Source organism: Amaranthus tricolor, chromosome 10 (assembly GCF_026212465.1).
Source record: "Amaranthus tricolor cultivar Red isolate AtriRed21 chromosome 10, ASM2621246v1, whole genome shotgun sequence".
Classification (NCBI taxonomy): domain Eukaryota; kingdom Viridiplantae; phylum Streptophyta; class Magnoliopsida; order Caryophyllales; family Amaranthaceae; genus Amaranthus; species Amaranthus tricolor.
In genome coordinates, this window is record NC_080056.1 from 7,676,405 (window position 1) to 7,696,337 (window position 19,933).

At 33.4% G+C, this 19,933-nt stretch overlaps 1 protein-coding gene across 1 annotated transcript; it reads right to left on the reverse strand.

Moving 5' to 3' along the window:
* Positions 1 to 1,214: 1,214 nt before the first annotated feature.
* Positions 1,215 to 3,520, reverse strand: LOC130825689 (heterogeneous nuclear ribonucleoprotein 1-like). The gene is made up of 2 exons (XM_057691033.1): positions 2,931 to 3,520; positions 1,215 to 2,494 (listed from the first exon to the last, which is right to left on the reverse strand). Exons 1-2 carry the CDS (start codon positions 3,150 to 3,152, stop codon positions 1,538 to 1,540), a joined length of 1,179 nt encoding a protein of 392 aa, XP_057547016.1. The 5' UTR covers positions 3,153 to 3,520; the 3' UTR covers positions 1,215 to 1,537.
* Positions 3,521 to 19,933: the final 16,413 nt, after the last annotated feature.

Below are 19,933 nucleotides of genomic sequence, written 5' to 3' on the forward strand. Positions count from 1 at the left end.
CACCTTGGCAAGCTATGCCTGCTAAGAGAGGCTTTGATGCATTCAAGCACATAAATTGATTTTTATGTACATATATTTTTTATTACATAAGACCAAGAGAAAAGGAAGCTATTTGGCCCAACAAAAACGAAAATCATCTCTTTTTGATTTGTGTAATGGAAACAGGATATTCAGCTTTGTAAAACTGATCAGATTAACATTCAATGCTGAATTTTGAGGAAGGTGGGTAATTGATAAAAATTGAAAGCTACCTGCCTAATATAGTACTCAATTTGCTACAATTTAAACGGAGACCGCACACGGCAAGGATGAAACAAATTGGCAGGTAAAATCCCACAGGTAACAGGACTTTACGAAAGGATCTGCCCAAAAAATTGTGTATTAAAGTTCTATACTAGTCTATGCGTCTTCTAAACCAGAATACTTCAAGTAATTCCATTATCACACAAGACAACTATGAACTATAATCTGGTCTAAACATAACTTGCACTACTCTGACAATATTTCAAGGGCTACAATCGCGCTATGAAACTGTATCAATGGTCAAGTACACAATTCTTCAATAACTTGCAGACAGGAATATATACTCTACCTCAACTTCAAGAGCCCATTTCAGTTCGAGAAACCATGCATAACAAATAACAATTCTCATCCTTTCTATTTGACAAACCAAGATTTACTAGTCAAAATCTCCTAATTTAACAGTCAGAAAGGATCCTTAACTCAGTTTCAACATACCCTACAGAGATCAACTTATATATTTCCATCAGCGCACCACAACTGAATAGAAGATTAGAACTGAAGTGGACTTCCTTGGGTTGATCAATCTCACAAAATGCTAACCATCCGCAGCAAACTTGCATTTAGTTGTGTGAAAGCCCCTCACTTCAGAACCTGAGCAGCTCTCCTGTACAACACAAAGGGCAAATACAGGGAGAAATGGTTATGCCAACTTTAAAGCTTCAACTACCACTATGTTATCTCTATCCATTACCAACTGATCAACCCAACTTGTCTACAGCTCCAATGTCTACCAGTACGAGAAATGAGATGCTCGACTAAATCTTTCTACTTCATGTTTCACACATCAAACACAAGGTAACTACAAGAGAACTATGCTTATCAGCTTATCAAACACCATGCATAGGTTTTCTTCCTGCTAAGCAAATTCAACAAGGTACTTATATGAAAAAAGCAATTCAGTAAGCCCAAGGTAGAAAGCAACCAAAGAAACAGATCAATATAAGCTTATACAGCCTAGACACTTAAGGACAGTAATAGAGCAGCAGTAATAGCAAATAAACAACAATCAGCACACCAAATACATAACTAAACTCAAAACGACAATAAAATGAACAGCTAGTACTCTGATAAACAAATTGTTTAAAAAAAGACCATCAAGAACAATAAGGTGAACTACAGGAAATCAACAAGCCAACCATACAGCAGCATGCTTGAGACAGAAAGAGGATTCCCTCATCACTTGGAAAACAAACTTCCAGGGTCCAAGATAATTAAGCTACTGAGCTTGTCAATTTTAGGCACCACCATATCCACTATTGTAACCCATTTGTGAACCGGCCTGAGTCCCATAACCACCAGCACCATATCCACCATGACCATTAGCATCACCATATCCACTACTATAGCCCCCTTGCCTCTCTCCTGCACCACCAGATCCATTGTTACCGGTGGCCCCACCAGAACGATTACCTCCGTTACCATATCCATCACCACCGCCGTAACCCCCATATCCATAAGCTTGACTCCCATACCCAGAGCCTACACTGGGAGATTGACCAGTCGGGCCACCATTACCTGCACCAGCAGCACCCCAAGGACCTGCATTTCCATAACCAGCTGCACCATAACCAGAAGCTGCCTGTGCATTCCATGAACTCCTTTGAGCATTTGGATTCCCATACACTGCACTGGCAGGGCCTCCATATCCAGGATACGCACCATAGCCCATGCCAGCATTAGCAGGCGCATATCCATAACCCGCTGCACCATAGCCAGAACTATACGGTGGAAAAGCACCACCTGCATTTTGACCCTGCATATATCTATTAGAACCCATCCTGTTATCATAAGCATTCTGGTCACCACCAGAATTATAACCACCACCACCCCCACGGTTGCCCATACCAGGGTTGGCGTCCTTGGGTAGAGCACGCTTAACCTCAACTTGCTTCCCGTTTAAATCATGGAAGGTATTCTGTAAAACTCTATCTACTGCATCCTCGTTGTCAAAAGAAATGAATCCAAAACCACGGGGTCTATTTGTATTCTGATCATACATAATAACCACATCAGTTACACTACCATAGTTCTCAAAGTACTGCCGAAACCCTTCGTCAGTTAAAGTAGGAGGTAATCCTCCAACAAATATCTTCTTGGTTCTAATGTTTCCTCCACCTACGTCTCTACCACCATTGTTTCCTCTTCCAGAGTTCTGCTGATCTTCTCTTGACATTGCTCGCTTAGCCTCGACCTGAAGTAAAACTAAAACTTATACAAGGAACAAAGTACTGAAAACATTTGTTGCAATTTGCAAGCATCAAAAATCCTAATATAAGACAGATTTACCACCAAACGAGATAAGCAGTCCCAAATGTAACAAATGTCTCGCTTACCCTAATGCATTAAGTCCCTCCCACCTAGGTTAAAGTTTGGAGGGATGGAATCTCCGCAACCTTACCCCTAACAAAAAAGTAGGTTCCAATTGAGTCTGGTAGCAAACGACTCAAGTCCATTGATGTACAAGAAATTTTTTTTAAAAAGGGCACTAAAGAGAAATAGTAACAATTTTCTAGGGTTTGTCCACATACATACCAAAAAATCAAAATTAACGAACCAATAGATTAACAAATAAACAACAATATAAACTGAAGGGAATAAAAAAAGAAGACAAAGAGATTGGGAAATACCGTTCTACCATCGATGGTATGTTTATCCTGAAGAACTCTATCAACAACAGAAGGATCTGAAAAAAGAACAAATCCAAAACCTCTAGGTCTACCAGTTGTTTTATCTCTCATAATATTAGCCTGATAAACATCTCCATACTGCCCAAAATATTCTTTAAGCTTTTCTTCATCCGTTTCCCATGAAATCCCACCTACAAACAATTTCCCTTGATCTGAATCCATCCTTAATTTGTATTACGATCTAAACCTAATGTAAACAAATTCAAAACCTCTCTCTCGTTTTTCTGTCACCAATTAGATTGATGAGGAGAGAGAAAGATAGGGTTGTAGAGAGAGAAAGTCGGGAGAACTGAGAAGGAAAGATGATAAGGGTTTTGTTGGGGGCGAAAGGAGGGATGGAACTGGAAGGTTTGCAAGTGAGTAAACAATACGGGGTTTTTGACTATTTTGTGAGAAGGATGGATCAGATTTCCTTGTTTTAACGGTTAGGATTTTTCATCTTTACAATTTTTTTTTCCTTTCATCATCATTTGTCAATGGGGTGTGAACTCTCATCTCTACCCTCTAGATTGAAAGTAGGCATGTAAAACTAAACCAGTTGGATCGGATTCGGGTTTAGGTTCAGAGAATATATAAATAAGTTAGAAAATTAGATAATATAATATACTGCATAATATGTAACATCCCGTATAAATTCAATTCGATAAAAGAAATATATTTTAAATAAAATAAGAGTCCGAGTTAATCAAGAATGTTATATTAGAATAGTAAACTAAAGTTTAAATTGAAAATGACTTAGCGGATCGAGTTCTACTAGTGTCATCAAGGTTGTATTAAAATTTAAAATCTAGCAGCGGAAATTAAAGTAAAATAGTATGAGGCATTAGTTAACGGTAAATGAAATACAACTCGAGAGCGTTGACGCCTCTTATCCCAAAAATGTTTAAGGACTCAAAATGAAAGGTTTAAAGTTTGATCCTCCCACTTAAGCAAATTTTTATTTTTCACATGTGTAAACCTCACTTCCCGACCTGCAACTTAATTAACTACTAGTTGTTAACCCCAAGATGAACAACATTATCGCAGGATCGTTAAGATCAAAGGTGCAAGTCAGCAAAAATACCACCCAAAGTAAGCCATAACATTTCTTATAAGCTTGACCCATCATAGTTATTTTAGTTATTCTTTGACTAATGTCAACTTCATGGTTTCTGAATAATTCACTTATAAATAAGTTAGTTAGCCGTACTAGTGTAACTACCCAGCCATACTACCCGAACAAACCCGTCATACTATGAAAACTACCCAAACTCCAAGTATAAGAACAATACATTAGGGGGAGCTAACCCCTAAGCATGTCTCTATCATTAAGATGACACATCATACTTCGGTGCCTATAGTTAAGTGCGTATACCCCCGCGATGGCTCATAATGTCCCCATATACTGTGAGTGAAAACAATCCACCAATTGATGTCATACTACGTCCACTTATTATTTTAGTGAGGACATACTACCTCTACTTATCAAATTATTGAAATCTTATTTCTTGTTTAAAGGGAACATACTATCATCTTGTATACTACATCCATTTCCCCAATAAAACAATTAACGTGATGTAGTATTTTATTGTGTGTATGTACCTAATTTAGAAGACAAGAGCAATTCTAAACGTACTTATCAACTTCTAGTCACAAATCGAGATTCTACATGATTTAATCGTACATACTTGGAAAGCACATTTTCATGCTAACTTAAATCACAAACCACTCCACACACGTTGTCTCAAGTCATCCTATACTAATCACAAACTCATCGAGATCCATTTCCCCAATAAAACAATTAACATGATATAGTATTTTACTGTATGTATGTACCTTTAGAAGACAAGAGCAACTCTAAATATACATATCAACTTCCAGTCACAAATCGAGATCCTTCATGATTTAATCTTACATATTTGGATAAGCATACATTCATGCTAACTTAAATCACAAACGACTACACACACGTCGTATAATCACATTATTATACACTACACACACGTCGTATAATCACATTATTATACACACACGTCGTATAATCACATTATCATATTTGGATAAGCATACATTCATTGTATATCAATCACAAGCTCATCTTATACACTTCATATAATCACATTATTAAATTATAGTTTAGATTGGAGAATCTGTCCAAAATAATATGTTAGGACTGTCAAATTGAAATTTTGACTTCGCCATCGCGTTTTAAAGGTATCAACACCCCTGGTACTAAATTTCATAATAATTAAAGCACTGTAAGTATTTTTAACATATTTTAAGGACAAAAAGTCTCCGAATGGTTACTTTTTCGGTTAATTAAGACTACTTACGAAATTGTTGCAAAACTCCCTCAAATTTCTTGATATACCACACTAATACTTGCTCCCCATAATCCTTTATGATTAAACTATCAATCAAACCAATTTCATTTAAGGAAAAACTCACCTATGTTAATTTCTATTATGTCAATCGTTTTTTTCTGACCAATTCACAAAACTTTTAATCTACATAAATTTTTCCATCACCAAATATGAAATTTCTATGTGCATAGTCTTACTACCACAACACATACTTAATTAATTAGAATCTGATCATAATTTACATACACAAATCAATTCATAAAACAAAAACAATGTCACACACAATTTACATCAAAATTCCATGAATTATTTAAACTATACTACTATCAAGAACAATACTAACAACAAATAAAACATCACATATAATTCATATTTTCAAATTTCTTAAGTATATAAATCAGTCATGATAAAGATACAAAAACATGCTTAATTATATATTAAAAAAAAATTCATAAATCAAAGATGAACACTTACTTGAAATTGGTAAAAGATGAAGAAAATTCAATGGTGAAATGTTAGAGGTGATGGATGAAATTGGGGGAAGAGAAAGAGTGGATTTGCTTGATTTTTCTTATATTTATGGTAAAAGATAAGTTATTTAGCAAAATACTGTTAATCTTTGAATTTTCAAATGGATATTACAAAAATTTGAACACAAATCCTTGTATAAGACGGTTTTATTGTAAAACATACCTCATATTTAGGTTAAATAGTCCAATAATAGAAATTTTTTGTTTATGTGCTTCTTGTTTTGAGGTCGTCTTATAGTAAGAATGCACAAACCTCTCACCTTCACCTCCCCTTGCCATGACCCCTTCTTCAACTCCCGTTTTTTTATTTTTTTACACAAATTGTTGTATGATACGGTCTATTCGAGAGATGCACCTTATACATAGATCAAATAGCTCATCTCATACATATTATAAGAATATAAGTTCCTTATTTGAAGTCCTCTCACCGAGAGACGGCGTCTCACAAGAATAGCTATTTTTTTTTATTTGTTTAAGGTTTTGGGCTAAAGGTTTGGGTTGAAATTATAGAAAATTTGAAACCATTAAGCGAAAAATTAAAAAAAATGAACTAAATAATCTAAGTTTTAAAAATATTCCAAAAGTAAGCGTAAAATCCCAAACCTGAGGTTTGAAGCTATTCGCAGTACTGCGAACAGATATTTAATATTTTTTTCCTTAATTTTAAGTTGTTATTTGTTGTATTTGCATTAGAGACATTAGAATAAGTAATTACAAGTCAATGTATGTTTCAGGCGGCATGATTCATCGCTAAAACTCCGATCATTCGTAAGTGAAAGTTTGGAGGCTATGATAAAGTAATTAACATATATACACAACAAAATATATACAAATGTTTGAAATATACAACTCAATAAATATATATATATATATATATATATATATATATATATATATATATATATATATATATATATATATATATATATATATATATATATATATATACATAGTCGATCCAAATACACAAAAGTTAAACGTTAACGCTCACGACCCTCATCTACCCTATCCAACTGAGTTGGTCTCCTACGCCTCCTACGATAGTAAGAGCGTTCGGGTGTCGCTCTGGCAGTGGAGAGGACTGGTACTGTGATGGTTGTAATGGCCCAGCCTACGAGGTCCTTGCAACGTCAACGGAGTATGAATGGTTCATCCTCCAAATGATAGTCATAAGCAGAAGAAGAGACGTGCGTATGGGCAGTAGTCGGTGAGGACTCTGCAGCGACTTCCGGTATGAAGTGCTGGAACTGCGAGTCAACGAGCATGCCATGCGCAATCTCCCTCATCGGCTCCTCGTGGTTGTACCGTATCACTGCTGTCGCACCTTGTGCCTGCAATTAATATTTAGTTAATGTAACATTATATTATTTAATCGGCAACTTAATCATATAAATGCAAATGAAGACTTACAAATTGGGTCATCGTAGGCGCAGCAGGTGCGTAATGAGCTGCTACGAAGATGGCACGTGGTGTCATCCATCGGCACGTGATGGAGAGGAACCACGGCATGTAGTCCGGTGTAGCAGGTGAGCCATGAACATCGATCGGCGCACCTTGTGCCAGCAGCTCCAGTCTACCATCCCAACGAGCGATCTGACGCCAGTTGATGTCCATCCAGTGTCACAAGGCGGTGGAATGCCCTGTACCAACCCATATTGGCGCAGTATGCGCTCTGGTAGATGTACTTCGACAGTGTCGAAGCATATGAGTGGCACAGAAGCCCTCCACGCACCTGAATGAATCCCCAAGTGTTCAGGTATAGCTGCGTAGGCTTCCGCAGGGTATGGGTCCCACAAAAACTAAAATACATGTTATGAAAATGCAAGTGATTTGTTAATTAAATTGTACTAATGTTAATGAGTACCAAAATATTTACCTGGTTGGGTCGTAGCAGGTCTAACTAATCTCGGTAGAATCCGAGACCGGTGCCGGTGTGCTTGCGCGTCCGGCGTGCAAAATTCCACCTTGAATCGTACGCAACATCTGGTGGGGGTTGTGGTGGAGGAGCAGTATCACCACGACCAACGGTTCTGTAAGGTTGGCCGATAAGAATATGCTCCCACTCCCACAGCTGAACATTGGAAATGTAATTAGTATGTAATTCAACTACACCGGATTAGAGTTAAATATTAATTTTATTACCTGTTATATGACTATTGGCCCCGCAATCTCCATGACATACTTTTGGGCAGCACCACATAGCCTCCTATACAAGTATCCAAGGACTGCGGAGCCCCAGCTTTACTCGGCGATGCGCTCCCACGGGTCGTGAAGTAAAGTTAAGTAAAGGAGCTGTATATGGTTGTTTGTTTTATCAGCAAACAACACAGCTCCTATCAAGTATAAGAGGTACGCTTTGGTGTACCTCGAAATGGTGCCTTCATTAGCATCTTCGGGGAGATGCGAGAAGGTCTGAACTAACAACGTGCAGCGCAAACCGCGCCCCTGATCACTTCCGGTGGAGGGCGCTCTCCCAATATGCGATGCACCATGTCACGCCAGCCTGATAGCTGGCGTCCGGCTGTACACACGGCACGTCCCTCGATGGGAAGTCGCGTTAGTAAGGCTACATCAATCAATGTGATGATAGCCTCACCTAGAGGTAGATGAAATGTATGCGTCTCCTGACGCCATCTCTCGACCAGTGTTGTGATAATGGCACGGTCAACTCTGCCGTATGCAACGAGGTGAAATTCGTATAAGCTCGCTAACTCTAAGTACGGGATGATCCTATCATCGATCACCCATGGAACGGAATCTGGATGCTTGGTGCCTAGCGTTTCTGCATCGGACACCTATGAATATTGACATATAAATAAGTTACTTGTATGTTAGCATTAGTAAAATGCAAATCACAAGTATCGTACACCTAACCTGGGCATCCCAAATAGCAGTACTCCTGTGCTCATGCTGCATAGTCAAGACACTAGGATCTAAGGGTGCTGGAGCTGCTGGATCCATCTCCTCTACTGCTTTGTTCGCAGTAGCTTTAGTTAATATTACAATTATGTAATTATGTATAATATATATAACATATTACCTTGAGTTACAGATTATCATGCTAGTATAATATATATAACATATTACCTTGAGTTCCAGGTTCTAGTGTTGTGACCTTTACTCCCATAACGACGACAATTAGATCGTTTCTTTCTACCCTTACCCATTTCGTTGGCAATTCTCCTAGACTTAGGCCTCCCTTTACCCCGAATTTGATTGGGATCATGTCTAAGTTCAAAGCCCGTGTATTGCGGCCAAGACCTCTTATCGATCATTGGCATAAATGTAACACCCTGATATTTTTCCCGATATTTTTCCCCGATAAATTTAATAGTTTACTAGTAATATTATTGTTATTATTATTCTTTTTAGAAGAGTGTATTTTTTTTATTTGTTATTGGGTTAGACCATGAGATTTCAACTCTTTAAGGCAATTAAAACCATTTTAAGCCCAAACCTTTTTCCCTAACCTATCTTTATTTTCAAAAAGGAAAAAAAAAACAAAAGAGGGAAATGGCAAGGGTTTTGGCCGGCCATATGGGGTTTTGGTGGGATTTTGTAACTCCCATTTGGGTAATTGAAAGTTTAAGGCAATTAGCACATATAATAAATCTCACATATTTCCTTAATTATTTTCTTACCTTGTATCCTTTCATTTCAAAAAAAATTTGCAAGAAAACTCACTCAAATTCCTCCTACCACACGCCTAGTATCATCATCCTTCATCAATTGGTGTTTTGTTCTTTTGCAAATTGTGAGTAAAATTCTCAATCTAATTTTATTTTTAAGTTTTAATTTAAATTTCTATGATTATTATATGTGTTATGTTATAATTTATGATTAGTTTATTATTTAAAATTATTATATGAAAGTGTGAAGTACTTTTCTATCTAAATTAATGTATGGTTTTTAGGGTTTTAGATATGTATGTATGTGTGTGAAGGATTTGTTCGATGGATGATTGTAAAGTATGAATATAAAAATGGATGCTCATAGAAAAATGTATGTGGTGTTAGAAATTTATTTTATTGTTTAATAGGAGGAATTTATAATGTTGCTAGATATATATATATATATATATATATATATATATGTGTGTGTGTGTGTGTGTGTGTGTGTGTGTGTGTGTGTACATTTTTGTAAAAAGAATTATTGTTGAGGGATGAAAATTAATTTCATAGATGGTCATGAAAATTATGTAAATATTATCATTTAGATTTAATAGGAAATAAAGCATTGAAATTTGTATGTATTTGTAAAAAAAAAAAAATGACAAAAATACCGTAGGTTTTGAAAATGGTGAAAAAAGGGTGATTTTGGAACATTTTTGGCTTTGAAATTAGGTTAAAAATACTTACACTATGTTATAAATTATGGAAATTGGTACCCGGGGGTTTTGATGCCTTCCGGACGCAACGGTGAAGTCGGATTTTCAATTTGACAGTTTTAAATTGCGTTTCTGGACAGATTATGTATGCTGTCATGTTTTGTGCGTTTACCATATTATAGTATGTGATGAATGTTCATGATGTGTGTGGTATTCTAGGTGTGGTTGTAATTGTATGTGTGTGTTATGGTTGATTTGAGGAAAGTGTGTATGTGTGCTTATTTCCTGAATACGATTGAACCTTGTATTTCCTGAACCGGGAATTGAATAGGACGCTTGAGAGTTGGTTATCTTGCTTAAGGTATGTACACGCAGCGAAGTTCGCATTTAGTCCGATGTATCATATAATAATGGTAAACAAAAGTAAAGTATGGATATATAGTATGAATAATGTTATCTTTCCGAATAAATAATTTTGATACATTGTTTGGATAAGCAGAGGTAGTATGACCTCACTAACCTTAAAGTGGACGTAGTATGACGTCAATTGGTGGAAATGAATTACTCGCGATATATGGGGGCATTATGAGCCACCGCGGGGGTATGCATACTTAACCATAGGCACCGAAGTAAGGCGAGTGTCTATGGTAGAGACTTGCTTAGGGGTTAGCTTCCCCTAATGTAATGTCTCACTTATGGAGATTGGATTTGTACCGGCAGTATGGCTGGATAGTACAGTAGTATGGCTGACTAACCCTTACATAAAATTGATTATTATTTATTAGCGTGATTGAAGCGTATTTTTCTAAAACTGACAGCTATTAAATTAAATCTTTCTCTTGTTGTAATTAATCAATTGGTATGCGACGTTGCTGACGTGTACTTTTGGTCTTAACGACCCAGCGATGATGTTGTTTCCTTTCTGGGCGATGACTAGCAGTAAGTTAAGTTGCAGGTCTGGGGAGTGAGGATTGAACTTGGAGAAAGAAATCGTTAAGATACAGAAGTCTTGATAAGAATTCGAATAAAGTTTAAAGAACATTTGGTTTTATGAGGCGATTTCGTTCTCAAGTTGTAATAAGTAGATTTAATTTTACATACTTATCCGCTGCTAAAAATTTCTTATATCTAGTAGTTTATAATGACACTAATAGAACTCGATCCGCAAGCTTTCCTTGATTTCAAATTCGTTTTATAACTGCCTTCTAACATCCTAGTTTGACTCGGACTTTATTTACCTTTCTTAAAAAAAAGGCCGTCTTCTCTTTTCAAACAAATCCGAGTTTTTCCGAGATGTTACATTAAAGTAATGTTCGTATGTACTTGCATAACTTTGAGATGTATAGCACGGACCCACATACCTCTCATATGAAAGGTGTCGTTTGATGCAAACAGCAAGTATATGTGAACAAAGAAGGTGGTATATCTCAAGTTTGTTATATGTGCACTTCATTTGATTCAAGTCTACATGTTGAATCTTACCCCCCTTGGACGATCCTCTAGTTCCCCTCCCAGTCTTAACTTCGAATACACTACTTCTATAATCAAATGCGATTATGTCATGGACTTTGCCTTCTCAGTATTTCTATTGATAATCCTAGTGGCATGCGCTGTGTACATGTGTCCTCAAAGTAACCATGTGCTAGCACGTTCATGTCTTTGAACAAAGTAGTTGTTTACCCTATAAAAGGTGAATTCAACAAGTGTTGTCAAAGGTAAGAAACGTACACCCTTCATCACATTGTTGAAAACTTCAACTAAGTTCGTGTTAGTAACGCCATACCTATAACCTCCATCATGACACAATGAACACTTAGACATATCACCCACGTCATCAATCCAGAAAATTGCCTCTCGTTTTGCAGTCGCAATTACCTTTAAACCATTCATTACCTTAACTTGTTCTCTTTGTTCAGCTGTTTTACCAAACAACTTCTTCAACTGAACATTTTCATAGCACGATTGAAGTTGCTAAGCAAATGGCGTAAGCAAAACCTATGATAAGCATTAGGTGGTTGCCACTCCGGCTCTTCCATGGTTGCTAAAATACCAGCGTGTCTATCAGAAATAACACATAAACCCATCCTCTGTGTGACATGCTTACGAATACAAGCCATAAACCACGACCATGCACTTATATTCTCCTTCTCTACCAAGGCAAAGGCCAATGGAAAGATTCCCTTATCACCATCTTGGGCAATGGCAGTCAATAAGGTATGACGATATTTACCATACAAGTGTGTGCCGTCAATGGTGATAAGAGGTTTACAATAATTGAAGCCTTCAATGCAAGGTTTAAAGGCCCAAAAGACACGTTGGAAGGTCCTAATATTAAGTCTCACATATACACCCGTGTCATTGTCCTCCTTAAAATACCACTCAAGTACTAACCTCAGGTTGGAATGTTGCAAAGCTTCTAAAAAGCATGGAAGGAGTGAGTAAGAACCTTCCCAGGTCCCGTAAATGGACAACAAGGCTTGTTGCTTTGCACACCACGCTCGCTTATAATTCACATCCACACCAAAACGATCTTTAACCATATGCTGTACGACAGATACCTTAATGGATGGGTCTTTAGCAACACAATTTCTAATGACTTTGTTAATGACAGAAGATGTTAGAAGAGTGTGTCCAGCCGAAACAGTTCACTACCCAATACACAAGAACCATGCTTACCCTTATAGGTAATAATACGCCATGAAGATAAATAAGAATCAAACGTAGCCCTAAGTCTCCACGAACAACCCCGCTTGCACTTCAAGGTAAGGACAGTTTGGTTCGAGGTCTCCGTTCTGTACTCCACATTTCTGCGAATATGATACACTCTGATAGCTTCCAACAACGATTCCTTGCTATCAAACATCATACCCTTCTCAAACTCTCCGTCTTCGATGTATGTGGTATCACAAGCCCAAGTCCTCCATGAGTTGTCCTCGTCATACTCGTCTAAAGGTAAACAAAGGGCATAAGGTGTAAGAGGAATGATTATAGGAAAGTTTCCTAGGGTCATGTCATTTGCTAGCGCATCCTCATCGACATCCACATCGTCCTCAGAAAGATCGTCAATGAGCTCATTACTCTCATTTCCATCATCCCAAGGTCCCATCTCAGCAGTTTCTCCTAAGTTAACCATTGAATCAATTGGAACTTGATTCGTAGGGGGTTGAGAAAAAGTACAAGATGCGGAGGAAACGACAGGATTTACAGTTTCCTGAGTTAATATAGGCATAGGGGTAGGAGTAAGATTAGAAGCAACTACATTCCCTAATGGTACTTCTTCTATGTATAACTCCAAAGAAGGAATTTGGGTGGACTTTGAATGCTCCCACATAGAATCTATAGTCTCATCATCCTCAACAGGAAAGGCAAGCAATTCTCCACTCATGTCATATTTAAAGCTTATGTTTACGGTACTTCTAGTAGGGTCCAATCCAATCTTAGAACATATAAAACGTTTAAAGTGATTCAAATCCATGTTCGAATTGCAAGCAAACAACTTACGTCTTCCCCAACATAATGAACTTTGCCACTACTTTCTCGAATACAACCATTCCAAAAGCATACTATAGTCACGCGAAATGATGCCATTTTCTACATTAATACAAAGAAAATCAACATCATCATCAACTTCATGCCCATACAAGTACATTATATTCATTTAATTATAATTTTTTTTGGTCTAAAAATTATTAAAATCCATAATGTAAGTAAGGTCATACATATAAAATCAAAATAATAAATCAATTCATAAGTTCATAAATAATATTTCTAATACAAACATCAACATCAACATTTCTAATAATATTATCAACATTGAATTCAACTAATTCAACAACATTATTTCAAAAAACAACATAAAGCTATAAAAATAATTAAAAATTACCTTCAATACTTATGGATGATTAAAAATAGTCTTGATTTAACAACTAGTAACCTACATATGAAAAAATAAGAAAATTTGATTATAACCCTAAAAAATTACATATACACCAAAAAAACACAAACAAGTTTACCTTTGACCAAGCTAGAGTATCCCACACTAAATTTGAAGTACCAAATTGAAAGAGGAATGCAAGAATTGATGGATTGAATCAATGGTTTTAGAGGGAGAATGTCGAGTGTGAAGGTAGGGTTTTGAGAAAAAGGAAAAAATGGGAAAAATGGGAAAAAAACAAAAAAAAAAAAAAAAAAAAAAAAAAAAAAAACTGATGCGTGCTTTTGTGCAGCAGGTCTGTTCGTATTTACTAACTGCGAACAGCTCCAAACCACAGGTTTGGGATTTTCACATTAACTGTTGGAATGTTTTTGAAACTTAGATTATTTTGTTTATTTTTTTTATTTTTGCACTTATTGATTTTAAATTTTCGAAATTATACAAGTTAGCCCACATTCATGCAAAGGTGTAAACTTACAATATCACTAAAATTATTTTTAAAATATTTTTTTTAAATTGATATTAGTAAGTAAAATATTTATAAAAAAGATATCGTAGTGTTATATAATATGTTTTTGACAATTTTCAAAATTATAGAGATAATTTATACACATACATGTCAAAATTGAGCGTTTCTACAATTTGATATCTACAACTTTGTATTCTAATATCATACGTTATATGTCGACGTGTTAAAAAACCGTGCATTGCTTTGGTTTCTACACTAATAATCTTTAATGTTTTATGAAAAATTCAAAGAGAATAAGCCAAACCAATAAATTGTGGTGAATATCTAGCATACTAATTATCATCATACATTATACTAAAAAGTTTGAAAATTTTCAAGTGTCACAACTAAAGAAAATTGCCAAATGAAACTCATTTATTGATTAAAGAAAAATGACATGACTTATGATCTTAACTACGGATGTTCAAAAATATCCGGTTTTAAAAACCCGACCCAAATAAATCCGATATCCGAATTTAAAAACGGATAATTTACCCGGTTAAAAAATTCCAGATAATCGGGGTCGAGTACCCGATTTTAAAATCAAGTATTCGGGTCGGATACGTGTCACGTTTTTTAACAATCCAGGTACCCGGAATATATATATATATATATATATATATATATATATATATATATATATATATATATATATATATATGTATATATATATTAATATATATATATATATGTATATATATATATATATGTATATATATGTATATATATATATATATATATATGTATATATATATATATATATATATATGTATATATATATATATATATATATATATATATATATATATATATATATATATATATATGTATATATATGTATATATATGTATATATATATATATATGTATATATATATATATATATATATATATATATATATATATATATATATATATATATATATATATATATTTATGTATATATATATATATATATATATATATATATATATATATATATATATATATATATATATTTATGTATATATATATATATATATGTGTGTGTGTGTGTGTGTGTGTGTGTGTGTGTGTGTGTGTGTGTGTGTGTGTGTGTGTGTGTGTGTGTATATATGTATATATATATATATATATATATATATATATATATATATATATATATATATATATATATATATGTATATATATATATATATATATATGTATATATATATATATATATATGTATATATATGTATATATATAAATATATATATATATATATATATATATATATATATATATATATATATATATATATATATGTATATATATATAGACACACACACACACACACACACATATATATATATATATATATATATAATTTTTTTATACTTGTTTTGGAAAATAAAAACCCTAATGTAAAGTAAGATGGGAGTTGGGCCTAATGTATTAGTTTACTGTCTTACCGGCACACGATACCTCTTCTAATCACTTGCATTTAGTTTTTAATAGTTTGATATGGAACTTTGTGGTTGTATTTCAATGACTTATGGTTGTATTCTAATTTTTAAACTTGCTCTATCCCTTACCCCATGATTTGTCTTTTATGAATTATGACTAATTAAGTTAAGTCTTTTAGATTCTAATAGTTTGTCTTTTAGTATTTGAATTTTATATAAAAAATATTCTAAAACAAATAAGAGAAAAAAGCACATATTTAAGGAAATAAACAAAAACGGATATCCGTTTCCGACCCAGTTTAAACCGGGTATCCAGAATCCGGATACTCGATTTAAACTGGGTCAGAACCAGGTCGCATTTTTAGATACACGGATTTTCGGATTTGGGTCAACTCGGTACCCGATTTTGAACACCCCTTATCTTAACTACTCTACCATTAAAGTATCTTTGACGACTAGCATTTATTTATACTTAGATATAGTAAACTAGAGAATATAAAAAACAACATAATATATTGTTATCAATTTTCAAAATTACAGAGTTAATTTATATATATCAAGTTGAGTGTTTCTAGTGCATAATATCTCTGACTTTTTTTTTACTTATTTGTAATTATGTTAATTGTCATTTCATAATTTAAATTCAAATAATCGTTTATGAAAAATTCAAAGAGAATAAGCCAAACCAATAAATTGTGACGAATGTCTAGCATACTAATCATTTCAATTATTTGTAACTACTTTCTTCGTTCTGAAATACTCGCTACATAACAATTTTTAACACTGTTCATCATTCAAGTTTATTTATATATTGTGGCCAATGTGTTAGAAAAAAATATAAGCAAGTGGAATCTTGTTTGAATCATCTAATCGCATACTTTCGTAATATTAATTTTTTATAATTTTTAGATGTGCAGTTCAATATATAAATAATAAGAATAATACATTAAAATGTGTAAAACATCAAATATAGCAAGTATTATAGAACGGAAGAAGTATGTTAATTTTGGTTTCATAATTTAATTCAAATAATCATTAGCGTTTTATGACAAATTCAAAGAGAAAAAGTCAAAACAATAAATTGTAACGAATATCTAGTATACTAATCATTTCAATTATTTGTAATTGTGTTAATTTCCGTTTTATAATTTAATCAGCCCAAGAGACCCTATTTTTAAAGATATCTCTACGATCCAACCTATTAAAGATTAGTTAAATCAAAAAATAATAATAGGCTCATCAAATTAGAGATGGTTTGTCAAAAAGACTGTCTTTTACAAAAATTTGTGTAATTAATTCATATAATCGTTATGTTTTATGAAATATTAAAAGAGAAAAAGCCAAACAGCTCCACAAAATGTTGCAAAATGGCCATAAAATACCATCAAAATGTACTTTGTAAAATTATAGTTAGGTAGGTCATTGAATATAATAAAAAAATATTTTTATCCTTTAATTTATTTGTTAGATTTTTTTATGTTTTTGTTAATTTGTATAAAAATTTAGTGTCTTATGTATTTGATTTTATTTTTATCGTTTTATTGTTTTGTTTGATCGATAATTTATTTTATTGATAAAATAATACACCTGGTCAAATGTTGTCAAAATCATTGACCACATTTGACCAGATTAATTATTTTAATAATTAAATATTCTGACTAAATACGACTAACTATTAGTAGCAAATCGGTCACAAAATGCTTTTCTTGGTAAAATCAAGTCAATTTCATGTTTGACTTTTTCAACTAAATTCCTACTATCTTTTAGTTGGTAAATGGTCGGAATCATTAACCACCCTTTTCTGGAAAGATCGAGTCAAATTTGAATTTTGACTTTTCCGGCTAAATTCCTACTATTTATTAGTCGGAAAATAGTGGAAAAATAAATTAATATTTAATATCCTATTTTCTAAAAAAACAGGTGAATTTGGGTTTTTTGATTTTCCGACTAAATTTCAACCGCCTGTTTGTCAGAATGTTCCGACTAAAATCTAGTAGGAAGGCAGTTGGAAATTCTGACCAAATGCCCACCAACACCAGCGCTTTCAGTCGTAATTCCAACTAAATTTCAGCTAAAATTCCGACCAATTGCATTTTCTGAGCATTCTAATCCGACTGGATCAAGATAGTCGGAATTTAGTCGGTACCGACAGTTTTGGCAGTCAGAATAGAGTTTTTTTTGTAGTGAATTAAGTGTTTCCACCGCATAATATCTGTGGCTTTTTTTAATATCATTTGTTAATATATGTCGATGCTAAAAAAAAATCGTACATCACCGATTTCTACACCAGTTTCAATTATTTGTAACTGTGCTAATTTTCGTTTCATAATGTAATTCAAATAATCGTTTATGACAAATTCAAAGTGGATAAGTTAAAAAAAAATTCAAAGAAAATAAGCCAAACCAATAAATTGTGGCGAATGTCTAGCATACTAATCATTTCAATTATTTGTAACTATGTAAATTTTCGTTTCATAATTTAATTCAAATAATCATGTAAATTTTCGTTTCATAATTTAATTCAAATAATCATTAGTGTTTTATGACAAATTTAAAGAGAAAAAGCCAAAATAATAAATTGTGACGAATCTAGTATACTAATCATTTCAATTATTTGTATTTGTGTTAATTTCCGTTTTATAATTTAATGAGTCCAGGAGATCTTATTTTTAAAGACATCTCTCCGATCCAATTTATTAAAGATTAGTTAAATTAAATAATAATAATAGGCTCATCAAATTGGAGATAATTTGTCAAAAAGACTGTCTTTCATAAAAATTTGTATAATTTAATTCATATAATCGTAATGTTTTATAAAAGATTAATAGAGAAAAAGCCAAATACCTCTACAAAATGTTGCGAAAAGGCCACAAATTACCATCAAAATGTACTTTGTAGAATTATAGTTAGGTTAGGTCATTGAATATAATTGAAAAATATTTTTATCGTTTAATTTATTTGTCAAATACTTTTATGTTTTTGTTAATTTGTATAAAAATTTAGTGTTATTCGTATTTGATCTTATTTTTATCGTTTTATTGTTTTGCTTGATCAATAATTTATTTATCGATAAAATAATACATCTGGTCACCAGATTAATTATTTTAATAATTAATCATTTCGATTAAATACCGACTAACTTTTAGTAGCAAATCGGACGGAAAATGCTTTTCTTGGTAAAATCAAGTCAAATTTCATGTTTGACTTTTTCGACTAAATTTCTACTATCTTTTAGTCGGTAAATGGTCGGAATCTTTAACCGCCCTTTTCTGGAATGATCAAGTAAAATTTGAAGTTTGACTTTTCTGACGAAAATCCTACTATTTGTTAGTCAGAAAATAGGAAAATAAATTAATATTTTAATACCCTATTTTCTAAAAAATCAGGTGAATTTGGGTTTTTTGATTTTCCGACTAATCTCTGACCACCTGTTTGTCGGAATGTTCCGACTAAAATCTATTAGGAGATCAGCCTGAAATTCCGACCAAATGCCAACCAGCGCTTTCAGTCATAATTCCGACTAATTTTCCAACCAACTGCATTTTTCGACCATTCTGATTCGACTGTATCAAGACAGTCGGAATTTAGTTGGTATAGGGTTATACCGACTAAACACCGATAGTTTTGGGCAATCAGAATAGGTCTGTTTTTTTGCAGTGAATTGAGTGTTTTTACTGTATATAATATCTGTAACTTTTTTTTAATATCATTTGTTTATATATGTTGATATTAAAAAAATTCGTATATTGCACGAATTTCTACACTAGTTTCAATTATTTGTAACTGTGCTAATTTGCAAATTGTGGCGAATGTCTAGCATACTAATCATTTCAATTATTTGTAACTAGGTTAATTTTCGTTTTCATAATTTAATTC